The 14,919-nt window shown below is 44.3% G+C and overlaps 1 protein-coding gene and 1 long non-coding RNA gene across 12 annotated transcripts in view; one reads left to right on the plus strand and one right to left on the minus strand.

The window, feature by feature from the left end:
* Nucleotides 1-14,919, plus strand: part of CD109 (CD109 molecule) — a 198,790-nt gene that overhangs the window by 86,434 nt on the left and 97,437 nt on the right. For all 11 annotated transcript variants that reach the window (XR_014065411.1, XR_014065410.1, XR_014065412.1 and 8 more), the window contains one exon: nucleotides 2,215-2,340. Coding sequence is in view for 8 of the 11 variants with exons in the window: in XM_081530095.1 (XP_081386221.1) it covers nucleotides 2,215-2,340 (126 nt within the window). In the remaining 3 variants the exon portion in view is untranslated. The remainder of the gene's footprint in view (nucleotides 1-2,214; nucleotides 2,341-14,919) is intronic.
* The window catches only part of LOC145521485 (uncharacterized), a 147,054-nt gene that overhangs the window by 54,228 nt on the left and 77,907 nt on the right, over nucleotides 1-14,919 (minus strand). The window lies entirely within an intron of this gene.

The raw sequence follows: 14,919 nt of genomic DNA on the forward strand, positions 1-14,919 counted from the left end.
CCAGGTCCTAGACAGGCCTGGGAAACGAGAGGGATTAATCTCACTCGCACCCAACCCCCTAGGTCCTCTGGGTTATCAAAGCCTTCAGTGTGGGTCTCCTTTGTTTGTAGGGCCATGGGAAAAATGTGTACCTTCACCAAAATAATATATCAGTGGACTGTACGCGTTTCTTTCCCTACATTTTAAGCAACCCTGGGAACTATTTTTTCTTTTTGTCAGTGTGACAGAAGAAAAATGGCCTTTCATTGTTTTCACTTGCATTTCCTTAATTATTCGACAGCTTGGATTCATTAGCTTTTCGTTTTTGATCCTTTGAGCTCTGGGTGTCATGCCTTGGCAGTGAGGCGGAGAGCCAGCTCTGATTGCAGTGCCTGCTCCAGGGCTTGCCAAGCATGGTGACCTTCTGATTCTTGACCTGCTTGTGGTCTTTGGTTTTCACAGTTGATTTCTGCCTTACTAGACCACTTACTCAGTGGTCAGCATTGTTCTCACCCTGACTTTCACACTCTCTCCTGCTGGAGGAGAGAGATTTATTCTGACCCAAATGCCACCTCGAGTAAGGATAGAAATTAAGAATGGAGAAATGTTTGATCTCTACTGCTAGGAGTTCACAGTCCAGGGAACAAAGAAACACCAAACCCCAAAGTAACAATGACAAAAGCACCAACAAACCTAGAAAACGATTGAGAGCCGTGAGCACTAGTAACATGTCAAGAGGGGTGAACTCCGGATGTCCTGAGGTTTCTCCAGGAAGTGGTGGCTTCTGCCTGTTGGAGGTGTGTGGAGAAGGAAGAATTTGGAGCTCATTTCAGCAGCTGGACAAGGAAAGGAGGGCCTTCCATGCAGCAATTGTAGAGGCTTAGGTACACTGGCATTTGGAGCAAATTACAAACAAATCTGTGTGTTGGGAAGAAGATGTGCCTAGAACAGTAGATGGGGTCAGCTTGCTGAGCCCTATAAACTGTGCAAGGGCTTCCCTGGCAGATCAGCCTGCCAAGCAGGAGGTTCATATTCAGTCCCTGGGTCAGAAAGATCCCGTGGAGGAGGAAATGGCAACCTATTCCAGTATTCTTGGCTGGAAAATCTCATAGACAGAGGAGCCTGGTGGGCTACGGTCCATGAGGTTACAGAACAGATGGATGGAAGTTAGCGACTACATAGCAACAAACTATGCACAGGAGTGTTGATCTCATTCTGTAGGTAAACAGGCGGCGTCGTTGCTTGGTGGTCTAGTATTATGATCATAGCCAGTTTTTATTCATTGTTAACATGCCAGGAACTGTGCCAGGTATTTCAGCCACTTTGCCTCAGTCTTGGGTTTGTGTTTGGCAGTGGGGAAGATGCGTTGGACGGGCAAGACTGGGAGAGAGAGGTGAGCTGCAATAGTTAGAAAATGGTGGCTGAATGTGAGGATGCAAAGGAGGAGACAAATTGCAGAGATAGTAAAGGGACAGAGCTGGGATTGGATTGGATGGATGTTGTGCACGGGGACGTGGTCTGGGAGAGCCTGGGAAGACTCAGGTGTTTTTCATGCATCCTCCTGGTTAAGCACCTTCGTGACATACTTTTGTTGAATCAAAAGACATATAGATTCGAAGCCTCAATTTCATCATGTGTCAGAGCTTTGATATTAGACCAGCTGTTTGCGGTTGAGGGCTTATCTAACCTCTCTGGGGGCTACGTTTCTCAGCTATCATGTGAGGGTAATCCGACTCTGGAGGAGAATCATAGTGATTGAATGATGTGTGAGTGGTCATGAGAAGGCTGAGTGCCAGACATACAGGGCCTCTTATCCCCACAATGGGATTTTCTCTTACAGCAAGAGCAGCAAACGTGTTTGGAGGTGGACGTGTTGTAGTGTTTCATGCGGAAGGAAATATGGTGCCAAGAATTAAAGGTAGAGCAGAATAAAGATATTCTCAGGAGAATATGATGAAAAAATTAACTTTAATTTGCCTTTTTTGGTAGTATTTTTGTTGTTGTTCAGTTGCCAAGTTGTGGCCGACTCTTTGCAACCCCATGGACTATAGCACGCCAGGCTTCCCTGTCCCTCATCATCTCCCAGAGTTTGCCCAACATAGAGCTGGCATTTTCCAAGAGCTCCCCCCATTTTGCATGTGCCTGGGGGTGCTGCGGGACCTTATTCATAACCAGGTAGGATCCACGTGTCTGTGGCAGGTTTTATATAGTTAACATGCATGGTTTTCATTGTAGGATCCCAAGTCAAATTTGATCCAACAGTGGTTATCAGAAAAAAGTGATCTTGGAGTTGTTTCCAAAACTTTCCAGTTATCTTCCCATCCAATACTTGGTGACTGGTCTATCCAAGTTCAAGTGAATGTAAGTATACATACATTTTATAGGTGGGGGAGAGGAAAGTTAAAATGTTTTAAATAAATTTGGTGGGGAACATATCTCTGAAGTCATTTATTTCAGTGAACAGAAAAAATATTAATATGAGTATCTAGATAATTTAAGTGATTTATTTTTAATTTGATGTTGTTATCAATGAGTTAGCCTTTCTTGTAACATATTGGAGTTTTAATCATGTTCTTTTTATGTAACATTTGAAGGTTAAAACAGTTCACATTTTAGTGTAAAGCTTATTAAATGTTGTTTATTGTACTTAGTTATTGCATGCATTGAGTATTTTAAAACTAAGTAATGAATACATAGCTATGACTTGGCAAATCTTATGTCAGAATGATGACTCCTGATGAGAGATTGGTCTAACCTACTTTATCTTTGTTTTAAAAGTGCCATTGACCTTAGACTAAGAGAACGAACTTATGGTTGCTGGAGCGGGGAAGGATGGGGGAAGGGGTAGTTAGGGAGTTTGGGATGGACATGTACACACTGCTATATTTAAAATGGAACCAGCAAGGACCTACTGTACAGCACAGGGAACTCTGCTCAGTGTTATGTGGCAGCCTGGATGGGAGGGGAATTTGAGGGAGAATGGATACATATGCGTGTATGGCTGAGTCCCTTCACTGTTCACTTGAAGCTGTCACAACATTTTTAATCAACTAGTGTTGCTGTTCAGTGGCTAAGTCGTGTCTAACTCTGTGACCCCATGGACTGCAGCATGCCGTGCCTTCTTATCCTTCACTATCCTCCTGGGGTTTTCCTAAGTTCATGGCCATTGAGTCGGTGATGCCATCCAACCATCTCATCCTTTGTCGTCCCCTTCTCCTTTTGCCTTCAATCTTTCCCAGCATCAGGGTCTTTTCCAGTGAGTCAGCTCTTCACATCAGGTGGCAAAGTATTAGAGCTTCAGCTTCAGCATCAGCCCTTCCAATGAATATTTAGTATTGATCTCCTTTAGGATGGACTGGTTTGATCTCCTTGTTGCCCAAGGGACTCTCAAGAATCTTCTCCAGCAACACAGTTCGAAAGCATCAGTTCTTTGGTGCTCAGCCTTCTTTGTGGTCCAACTCTCACATCTGTACATGACTACGGGAAAGATCATAGCTTTGACTGTATGGACCTTTGTTGGCAAAGTGATGTCTCTGCTTTTTAATATGTTGTCTAGGTTTGTCATAGCTATACCCCACTGCAAAATAAAAAATTAAAAAAAAACTCCAGTGACCTTAGACATCCACATCAATCTTCTGTTCCCCATCCTTCTTTCCACCCGGCTCCTCCACCTACTTCCTCTGTTTTCTGCCAACTCCCCTGCTCCGAGATCTGCAGGACAGGGGCCCCAGAATGCCATCCGTGTCTCTGCCTCAGGTTTTCTCTGGAGCATCACTCTGTGGTGTTTGAAAAGTCATTGAATATTTTCTGATTTTTTTTCCTTTGAAATTTATTAAAATATATATAAATTCACAAATAGGAGCTTTAAAAAATAATCCTATTAGAACAGGGCTTCTCCCTTTTGACATAAAAAATTCTTTATTGCGGAGCTGGCTTGTGCACTGTTGGACATTTAGCGGCATCTCTGATCTCTACCCGCTAAATGCCAGTAGCTTCTCCCCATTCCAGGTTGTGACAACCAGAGATGTCTACAGACAAGTGTCCCCTTTGAAAAATACCCTCTCCCTTCTCCGTTGGAGAGGGCTTCCCTGGTGGCTCAGATGGTAAAGAATCTGCCTGCAATTTGGGAGATCCGGGTTCGATCCCTGGGTTGGAAAGATTCCCTGGAGAAGGGAATGGCTACCCACTCCAGTATTCTTGCCTGAAGAATTCCATGGACAGAGGAGCCTGGCAGGCTACAGTCCATGGGGTCACAAAGAGTTGGACACGAGTGAGTTACTAACACATACACACATTCTCTATCAGAGAATCACTTTATTAGAAGGAATAATCATTCATTAGCATGTGAGCTGAGGGAAAAGTACCAAGTACTTAATAAATTAAAAATGAAAACAGATGTCCTTTAGTTAGCATTTGTTAAAAACGAAAAGAGATGTCCTTTAGTTAGCATTTGTTTGGGGGCCACGTCCGAAAAGCAGAGCTAAGTCCCCTTCGTCAGCACACGGTTCTGGAGCATCTGTGTGAGCATGAAGTGCACGCTCGGCTCGCGGCGAGGCTGTGCCGCCCAGGAAACCAGAAAGCACACAGGGAGTCATGGGCAGAGCGGGGCGGTGAGCTCCGGGTGGCACAGACGTGTGAGCTCGTAGGGAAGGAGGTCAGGGTAGGTGTTTCGTGAGACCTGGGTGAGAGGAGGGTTGGTGTAGAGGGCTGGAGGGTGGAGGAGAGCCCGGGGCCTGGGGCCTGGGGTGAGCACAGGGCCTAGAGCAGGTCCAGGAGGATGGGAGCCGAGGGTTAGGAAGCACGGTGTGAGTTTTCGGGCGCGAGGACTTTATTCACTGTTCCCCCAGTGGGGTTTCACTACTGTTTGCCCAAGAGCCAGCCATTTGTCCATCTGTCTGTCCGTCCGTCCATCCATCCATCCATCCGTCCGTTGTTCATCAAATATGCGTTGAGAGCTTCTAGTGCTGTGGTGTGATACTGGGAAGCTAACCAGCTGATCTTTGTCTTCAAAGACTATCGTGGGGGAGATGACTAATACGATAAAAGTTAAGTGACCTGAGGGTGATCCAAGAACTTGAGGTTATGCAGCCACAGAAGCCGCGTGAGGTGCTCAGTCAGAGAGCCCCATCAGGTTCCCCCCAGAGGGAGTCTCGCTCAGGCCTCCAGGGGGCAGAGAGAGTGGTGTCTGCTGTCCGCTGAGTGCCTGTGCTCTGGGGCCAGCGGCCGCCTCTGTCCTTGCGGTCGGCCCCGTCCCCCTTGCTCTTCTCATCCTCCCGGGCGTTCTCTGGTCTCCACCTGGGCTGAGCACATTGACTCAGCCTAGGAACCGTCATACTCAGAGTCCTGCCGTCCAGCCTCTGCACGGGTGCTGGCAGCTTATGGGTGGGTCACGGGGTCAGGTGTCCACGACTGGCCCATCCAGAAGTCCCCTCCACACAGTGGTTGGATGGGACCATCTCAGCCTTGTGGTAGCAGCCTCTGAGGGATTAAGTTGTTCAGTGAAGGGTGCACAGAATATGCACCAGGGGAGAAAGACTAGGAGAGCGGAGAAAGGCTGGACTGTAGGGTGAAAGAATGACCGGATTGCTCATGCAGTAGTTTTTTTGTGGACTTGACCTGCATTATTGATTTAATAGCCAAAAAAAAAAAAAGAAAAGATAAATGTTCTTAAGGAAATTAAGTGCTTGAAAAATTAGAAAGCATTCACAAAATCTTGTCCTTGCCTACCTCTTTGGCCTTGTTAAGGGCTGCTCTCACTCTTGAACTCTATGCTTTAGATGTATTATCCCCTAAGTTTCCTAAACTGGCCAGTCTGTTCTGTCCCAGAGCCTTCCTGCTCCCTCTGCCTGGAAAGCCACTTTTTTGCTGTTTTTCTGGCTCCTGGCTTTTGTCCTTAGCCATCGTCTATGATGGCCTAGCCCCTCTGGACGTTTGTGTAGCACACTGTGCGTCTCTTGGTCCATTCCTGTCGCTCGATTGGAAGGACCTGATAGGCAGAGGCTTATTTCCCTGTATCTTTGAGACCCAGCATAGTGCTTTTGCACAAGGTAGAAATCGGTATGTGCTTGTTATGTGGATGCATGAAAACTATATGAAAGTCGTTGGTCTTGAACTAATAATGTTCAAGACATTACTAAATGTAATGTCCCCTTTCCACATTCTATAGACATCTTTATCCTTCTGAAGACAGCCATATTGATTAGGAACTTGTTATTGGTGTTAAGATGTTTTTTCCTTCTAGCTTTATTGAGATATAATTGGCAAATAAAATTGTAGAATATTTAAAGTGTACTGTGTGATGATTTAGTATGCATAGACATTGTGAACGATTCCCCTAGGTGATAACAATGTTAAGGCACGCAAAACATTTAGTCACTAAGTCGTGACCCACTCTTTTGCAACCCCATGAAGTGTAGCCTGCCAAGCTCACCAAATCCTCCGTGGGATTTCCCAGACAAGAATACTGGAGTGGGTTGCGATTTGCTTCTCCAGGGGATCTTCATTACCCAGAGATCTAACCCGTATCTCTTGCATTGGCAGAGGAATTCTTTATCACTGAGCCACCAGGGAAACCCAAGGGGAAAATAGACCGCTTTATTAAAAAATGTTGCTCAGTCCAGTCCAATTCAGTCCAAAAAAAAAAAAAAAAAGTCCTCCGATGGCCACCAGAGGTCAGTATAGTCAAAGAAATGTTAGGGGAAGCAACCCAACCCAAGCTTTGGTCTCTGGATTTTTATCTTTGCTTGACTCCTGCACAGCATTCAAAACCTCTGTTGCTTATTATTAAATTCTTTTCCTTTCAGCTGTGAATAATGATTATAGAGTAAATATATTTATTATTTAAACAAACCACCATTATAGACCATATTTTTATTTTCTCAAGGCAGTCAGTGATCATTCTTGGTATAAATCTTTGGGAGAAGAAAATAACTATTTTTGGGAGAGCATTTTGAAATTCCATTTTTGTCTCTAGAAAAAATATGGCATGATCATAGCATTACTACTGAAGGACAATGTATTAAAACTACAGGACTTACCAGAGCTTTGATTTGTAGTGATGTGCAGATAATCAGAGTGGCAGTATTGTAAAGCAAGTCTTGACAATTATTATTTTTAAATCCTCTTAAAATTAGTAAGATTTAGTTAGAAAGCTGACTTGGTTGCATAATATTTATGCGTATACTTGATTTGCGTGACTGCAGTGGATGAGACTCGCTCTTGGCTGCTCTGGGGACTACTGGTCTTGAGAACAACCCCCGCCCCGCCCAGCTGTCCCACACTTTGATCCCTTCCCCCTCTCCTGGCCCTTTTCTTTTCTTTTTTTTTTTTTCCTGGCCCTTTTCCATCAGGTTTTCCTTAACTTCCTGGAGCCCTGGGCCCTCCCCTCAGAGGTGCTCCTCCCAGATGTAATACCCATCCCTGGTGACATGTACACGTATCCCTTCTCCCCCAAACTCCCCTCCCACCCAGGCTGCCGTGTAACATTGAGCAGAGTTCACTGTACTTGTCAGTAGGACCTTGTGGGTCCTACTTTTTAAATATAGCGGTGTGTATATGTCTATCCCAAACTCCCTAACTATGCTGGGAAGATAATGTGTTTTAAAAGTTAGGTATGGCTTGTGTTTTAATTTTTTGTAGTATTTCTCTAATTGCTTTATCTTTTGACTGGTATCCTTAGTTCTCCCAAGTAGTTGCAAAATTTTTTATTTGCTCCCAATTTTGTGTGTGTGTGTGTTTGTGTAGTAAAATATACATAACAGGAGATTTACTGTCTTAAGTATTTTTAAGTGTACACTTCAGTGGTATTAAATACATTCATAATGTTGTGGAGCTGTCACCACCATCCGTCTTCAGAAGTTTATTCATCTTGCACAACTGAAACTCAGTACGTATCAAACAGTAACTGCCCATCTCCCCGTCTCAGCCCCAGGCACTCACCGTTCCTTTTCCTGTCTCTATGATTTTGACTCCTCTAAGTACCTCTTATGAGTGGACTCATGCAGTATTTGTCTTTTTGTGACTTTAACCCACTTCATCCATGTTACAGCGTGTGTCAGAATTTCCTTCCTTTTTAATGATGAATAATCTTCTGTTGTATGTATATTCCAGACTTAGATGCCAGTTTTCTGACATCTGTGTTTATAAATTGTTATTCCAGGTTACTCGAAGGCAGTTTTAGAGCTTTTACTACTTCTTCTTTTTTTAAATACATTTGAGAGGCCAGGAGATGCCTCCTCTGCTTTAAAAAAAAAAATTATTGATTTGGCTTAGTTGTGGCATGTGGGGTCTAGTTCCCTGACCTGGGGTTGAACCCGGCCCCCTGCATTGGGGGCTTGGCATCTCAGCCACTGGACCATCAGGGAAGTCCCCTACAAGGCAGTATTAGAGGTTCTTTTGGAGAAGGAAATGGCAACCCAGTGTCCTTGCCTGGAGAATCCCAGGGACAGAGGAGCCTGGTGGGCTGCTGTCTATGGGGTCGCACAGAGTGGGACACGACTGAAGCTAACAGCAGCAGCAGCAGAGGTTCTTTAAAAGAGAGGCTGGCGTTGGTGTCTGAACGCCAAGCTTCTAGGAGGTAGGAGGGATCTTGCCAAACGGCCTTCTCCCTGTACTCAGCCTAGAGTTCCTGTACTGGCCCAGAGTTCCAGCTATCGGGGACAGTCCTCTGAGGACCCGAAGGAAGGGCAGAGTCACGGAGAGAGTCCTGTTACTAGATGTCATAGCTCTGTGCCCTGTTTCCTCAGGGGGCAGACAACCTGTCTTTCCTCCCAGAGAGGTTGGTGCGGCTCCCGCTGCTGAAACTTAGCAGTGGTTCCCGAGCGCTCGCGTGCCTGAGAGTCTGCTGAGGGCAGCTCTTGTTCAGGTTATACAGCTCAGGCCCCACCCCTAGATCGCTAGTCAGTACTGCTGGCAGGGACCTAGGAATCTGCATTTTAGACACTGGTTCAATCCCTGAGTCGGGAAGATCCCCTGGAGGAGGAAATGGCTACCCACTCCAGTATTCTTGCCTGGGAAATCCCATGGGCAGAGGAGCTTGGCGGGCTACAGTCCATGGGGTCGCAAAGAGTCGGACACGACTGAGCAACTAAGCAGCAGCAGCATTAGCACTCTAGGAAATCTTGTCTGTTTTCAGGGCTGCGGTTTGAGAAGTGCTGCTCCACGCCCACAGCTCGGGCTCTCCAGTTTCTGTCTTCCAACGAGAGGCAGTATCAGGTCGTGGGGCAGGCCAGCCCCTGACTTCTTCTTTGAGTGCCTTGGCTACTTACCTTCCCCTGCAGGCGGGTAGCTCTGCACAGCCCTCTGGCAGCCTAGACTTCCTAACGCAGGTCTGAGGGGCACCCTCTGTTTCTGCAACGGCTTCCCTGGAGATTTGGAGGCACAGCTGGCACTGGAAAGCCTGAGCCAGATGACCTCGTAATCTCTTTGGTCTGTAGCCGACTGCAGTTTCTCAGCCCTTGTTTTGATCTTAGGCCGATGCTGGGCTAGCGGACAAGAAATGGAAGGCAGAAAGCACGGTAGCCCTGAGGCCTGAGATCACTGTTTTGGAGCCCTGTGTGCTAGTCTGTGGGTGTCCAGTTGTGTAATTCAGAAGCACGGAATCGTTCCTTTTTGGAACGATTGGTAACAATGATATCTCCTTTCTCCTGAGCTGGTTGCTCTGGAAGGTCAGGTAATGGGGCACCGCCTGGCTTCTTACAGCCTTTCAGGTTCTCCTTCTCTTTCTACCTCTGCTTATCTTTCTGCTCAACTGTTCCCTGGAGAGTTTGCTTCTGCTCTCAAGGTGTTTCTGGAGCCATTGTCCTTTGCAAAAAAGCACATCTTTGTTTGGACACTTGTTGAACTTGAAGCACTCTACAGGTAGCATCTGGTGACCCCCTCTGGCTGGGATGACAAATAAACAGGGCGTGGAGCCCCCGTGACAGGTCACCAAATAGTATATTCTCTCTGGATGGTGGGTGTGGCTTCCAAAACTCTTTTGCCAGCTCTGCTGGAAAGAAGGCTGCTTTTAGAGGGGAAGATCTCAAGTTTTTGCTTGCATGTGCAGTGAAAAAAGGAAGGGGGAATCAGTTTTAGAATTTTGATATTTTAGAGTATCAGCTGGTGAAGGCAAGCACTTCATTCTCCATTGTTCCCTGGGTGCTTTTACACAACATCTATACTGCAGCACTTACTTGTGTAGTTTTTTCTCTCTCTCTCTTTTTTTTTTTTTGTGGTAAGGTGTTGATAACATAAAATCTGCTGTTTTAGCCATTTTAAGTGTATAGTTCAATAGCATCAAGCATCAAGTACATTCACATTGTTGTAAAAACATTGCCATCAATTTCCAGAATTTATTTCATCTTTCCAAACTTTGATCAGTGTAGTTTTACAAAATATGACTGCCTTATTTAATAGACTCTGAGTCACAGTTTAGTAACTGTGAGCTCCTTGAAGACTCGAATTCTTTTTATTTAATTGAAGTATAGTTGATTTACAATATTATGTTAATTTCATGTGTATATGGCATAGTGATTTATCTTTTTTCAGATTATATTCCATTACAGGTTATTACAAGATACTGGGTAAAATTTCCTGTGTTATAAATCCTTGCAGCTTGTCAGTTTTGTGTATAGTATTGATAGTTTGTATCTCTTAATCCCATATTCCTAATTTGTCTCTTACCCTTTCCCTCTCCTTTGGTAATAATACATTTGTTTTCTGTTTGTGAGTGTTTCTGTTTTGTATATAGATTAATTTGTATTATTATTGATTCCACATAGAGTGTATCATAGTATTTATCTTTCTCTGACCTATTTAATTAATTGTAAAATTCCCTACATTTATTCATGTTATTGGAAATGGCGGTATTTCATTCTTTTTTATGGCTATGTAATATTCCATTGTGTATACACATATATCTATCTATCTCATATCTTCCTAAGCCAATCCTCTGTTAATGGGCACTTGGGCTGCTTCCATAAGACAGGAGTTCCATATGATTAATTTTCACGTTTATTCTGTCCTGTTGTAGGAGCTCATTTATGCTTGTAGGATGACAGGATGGATAGATGAATGGAGTGATTGAACAGTTTCTCCTAGACTATTGCTACTGGTCATTATCCTTTGTGAAGTTCTTTGACTTATAGTCCCACTCTTCTATATGAGACTACAACTTAGTGGAGATATGTTCATATATTTTTATTTTGAGGATATGTACATAGTTACTGTATTTGATGCACCTACAAGCCAGTAGGAAACAGGCCTTTTGGATTAATATTCTGGACTTTCTGATTTGAAGATTAAAAAAGATTTCAGTCAACAGCTGAGTATCCTGGTCTCTTGTGAAATTCAAGATGCACACACACAACTTGTGCTGTTTGATTCCTGTGACTTTATTGGGTCATTTGATCTGCTATTGTCAGTCCTTGTGGGTGCACATTTTATTAAATTCTGGCTCCAGGCTATTTATGTGAGGAGTTCCTTGTCTTGTTCTTCCTCTAGAAGCTACTCCCGGGATCCCCTTCCTCTCATACGGTCTCTTACCGACCATTCTCTTCAGGCAGAAAACTCTGGGATCAGATTTTAGCATGTCCTGATCTTCAATGAAATGGGGGTCTGAGAAGCCCATCAGCACATCTCACAGGGCTTTAGTGCTGGAGAGGATCTTAGCGAGCCTCTTACTTAGACCCATCTTCTCTTTTGATGGAGGAAGAATCTAAGTGACTTAGTTGAATTCAGGTGATATTATGGTAGGGTCAGGACTGGAAGCTAGATTTCCTGATACTTTCAGCTCTATAACAGTGAACTGTTTAATATGTGCAGCAAGTGCTGTTTTGAGATGATCGCCTTTTTGTTTGAATGTAGATGCCAACGGGGATGGCTGGGACTTCCCTGGTGGTCTACTGTGGCTAAGACTCTGTGCTCCCGATGTAGGGGACCTGGGTTCGATTCCTGGTCAGGGAACTAGATCCTGTATTCTGCAGCTAAGACCTAGTGAAGCCAAATAGATAAATAAAAAATAAGTACTTAAAAAACCAGGGCTGACTGGATGCAGTGGTGGGGTGGATGCTCACCTTTCTCACATGATTTTCAAGTCACATGTGTCACTTCCTCGGAAGTTGGGTTGTTTTCAAAAGATCCCAGATTCCAACCACTGCAGGCAGGGCTTTGTGGTTTGGATTGAGGGTTTAGGTCCAGGAGACTCATGTTACAGCATATAGGTTGCCTGGTAGGGACTATGTAATATCCATTAGTGTATTTATTGAGGATTAGCTTGCTGTCACCTAGCAGACTGTATAAGCTTGGTGTTATGAGCCATAAGATTAATTTTTTTTTTTAGTTCTGTGACGTTAATTTCTTTTTTTTAGAATTACATCTCTTTTTTTAAAATGGAAATAGAGCTGATTTACAATTCTGTGTTAATTTCAGGTGTCAGCATGGTGATTCAGTTATACACACATGTATCTATTCTTTCTCAGATTCTTTTTTATTATAGGTTTTTACAAAATATTGAATATAGTTCCCTGTGCTGTACAGTAGGTCCTTGTTGCTTATCTGTCATATATATAGTAGCATATATCTGTTAATTCTGAACTCCTAATTTATCCACTCCCTCCTTCCCCTTTGGTAACCATAAGTTTGCTTTCTACGTCTGTGAATCTATAAGATTAATTAATTAATTAATTAATTAGACTGCATCGGTTCTTCGTTGTTGCTCGCAAGATCTTCATTGCTTCATGTGAGATCTTTCGTTGCTGTGGACGGTGTTTACAGAAAAGTTTATTGTGGGGCGACAAGCAAGGGAGTGGGGGACCAGTCAATCCAACCAGGTCTATGATTTGGGGTGTTTCTTAAGGAAAAGAATAAAGACGCTGAGATTAGTGGTCATCTTTTGACGTTTCTTTATCTTCAGTTTTGAGGGTCAGGATGTCTCTGGTTTACAGTTCTCTGGCCAGGTGGTCCATGGCTCAGGCATCTGTAAGCTCATCTTGCCCTGGAGAAACCGCCTGAGTTTGTGTGTTAATGACGATGTCCACAACAGCACTTTTAGTACGGCAATGATGTTATCAACAACCACCATGATTTTAGTCATCTGACTCTGGTTGATTAGCATTCAACTCGCACAGGCTTGAGGTCAGAGGGGACAAGAAAGGGATAAGTTTTGGATAGAGAGATTGATTAATCATAAACTCAGTAAGGGAACTCACTTCTTGGGGGACTGGGTTTCCCAACCACAAGGCTTCTGCCCCACAGGGCCCGCTGCTAGCTTTGCAGCCCTGTCCCCTAGCTCTCATCCTCAGTCCACCCCCATCCCACCCACTGGCCCCCTCTCAGCCCTGCAGTCACTCCACCTCCATCCAGTTGACACATGGAATTTTAAGGTGTGAAGAGGCTTGCAAGTTCTCTGATCAAAATCCTCTACTTTATAGCTGAGGCAACTGGAATTTATAGTTAAAATGACTTGGCCACAGTCTCATGACTCCTCAGTCTAGAGTTTTTTGCATTCATTCTGTTTTAAAAACAGTTTATTTATTTATTGACTGCGCTGGGTCATTGCCGCCCATGGGCTTTCTCTAGTTGCAGTGGGTGGACTTCTCACTGCCTGGCTTCTCTTGTTGCAGGGCACAGGCTCTAGGGCGTGTGGGCTCAGTAGCTGTGGCACATGGGCTTAGCTGCTTTGTGGCATGTGGGATCTTCCAGGATCAGGGACTGAACCTGTGTTCCCTGGGTTGGCAGGTGGATTCTTAACCGCTAGACCTCCGGGGCAGCCTGAGCTCTTTGCATTCTTACATGAAGCTTTCCTTGACTGTAAGCTTTCCTGACCCTACTTGAAAGTAGGAACTGTGTCTTATCATCTTTAGATGTTTACTGACTGATGTTTTCCCCTACCTAATATACAACAGGAAATTTCTCTATTTTTAGCTTTATTCAGATCCCTACTAATATTCCTAATGATGATGATGTTGCTAAGTTGCTTCAGTCATGTCCGACTCTTTGTGACCCCATGGACTGTAGCCCACCAGGCTCCCCTGTCCATGGGATTCTCCAGGCAAGAATACTGGAGTGGGTTGCCATGCCCTTCTCCATGGGATCATCCTGACCCAGGGATCAAACCCATGTCTCTTATGTCTCCTGCATTGGCAGGCACGCTCTTTACCACTGGAGCCACCTGGGAAGACCTTAGCCTTAATTACCTACAGAATAGTAATCATGTAATACCTTATCTTTCCCCCTCTTTGATTTTTACCATATAATTAACAAAGAACTTAAAAAGCTAGTAAATCACAAAGCATCAAGAGATGTATGTTGTCTTTCTTAGAGCAATGACAGATGTGCACACTGCTTGAAATAGGGGGGAAATCCCACCACTTTTCTGGTTATTCTTTGGTGATAAAAGGTCCTGTCATTTTTGGTTACATGTATGCACACAAAATTCTGCACTCAGTAATTAATATGTCCAGCCCTCTTTTCTCACCTCGGGTCTTCTCTGCTTTGGCTGCCTGTCTCTTATTCATGAGAATGCATTGCACTCTTGCAGGACTGAATCGGGTGGAGGGAAGAAAGGCAAGGGATAAAAAACTCATACGTATAAAGGTGAGACATATGAATTTGCTAACGTTCATTCTGTGTGCGTGTGCTGCTTAGTCACTTTAGTCCTGTCTGACTCTTTGTGACCCCATGGACTGTAGCCCACAAGGCTCTTCTGTCCATGGGATTCTCCAGGCAAGGATACTGGAGTCAGTTGCCATGCCCTCCTCCAGGGGATCTTCCCAACCCAGGGATCCAACCTGAGTCTCTTAGATCTCCTGCATTGGCAGGTGGGTTCTTCACCACTAGCGTCACCTGGGCAGCCCAATATTTATTCTATAAAAATGTTTAATATGTTTTAAAGTACTAGTGTCGTCAACTGGTATCAGAGCTTTCTGGGCTTGGCAGGCATTTAAAACGAGCACTTTTTCT

The sequence above is a fragment of the Giraffa tippelskirchi genome, chromosome 9, assembly GCF_054371585.1.
Source record: "Giraffa tippelskirchi isolate mGirTip1 chromosome 9, T2T-mGirTip1v1.2.pri, whole genome shotgun sequence".
In the NCBI taxonomy this organism is placed as follows: Eukaryota; Metazoa; Chordata; class Mammalia; order Artiodactyla; family Giraffidae; genus Giraffa; species Giraffa tippelskirchi.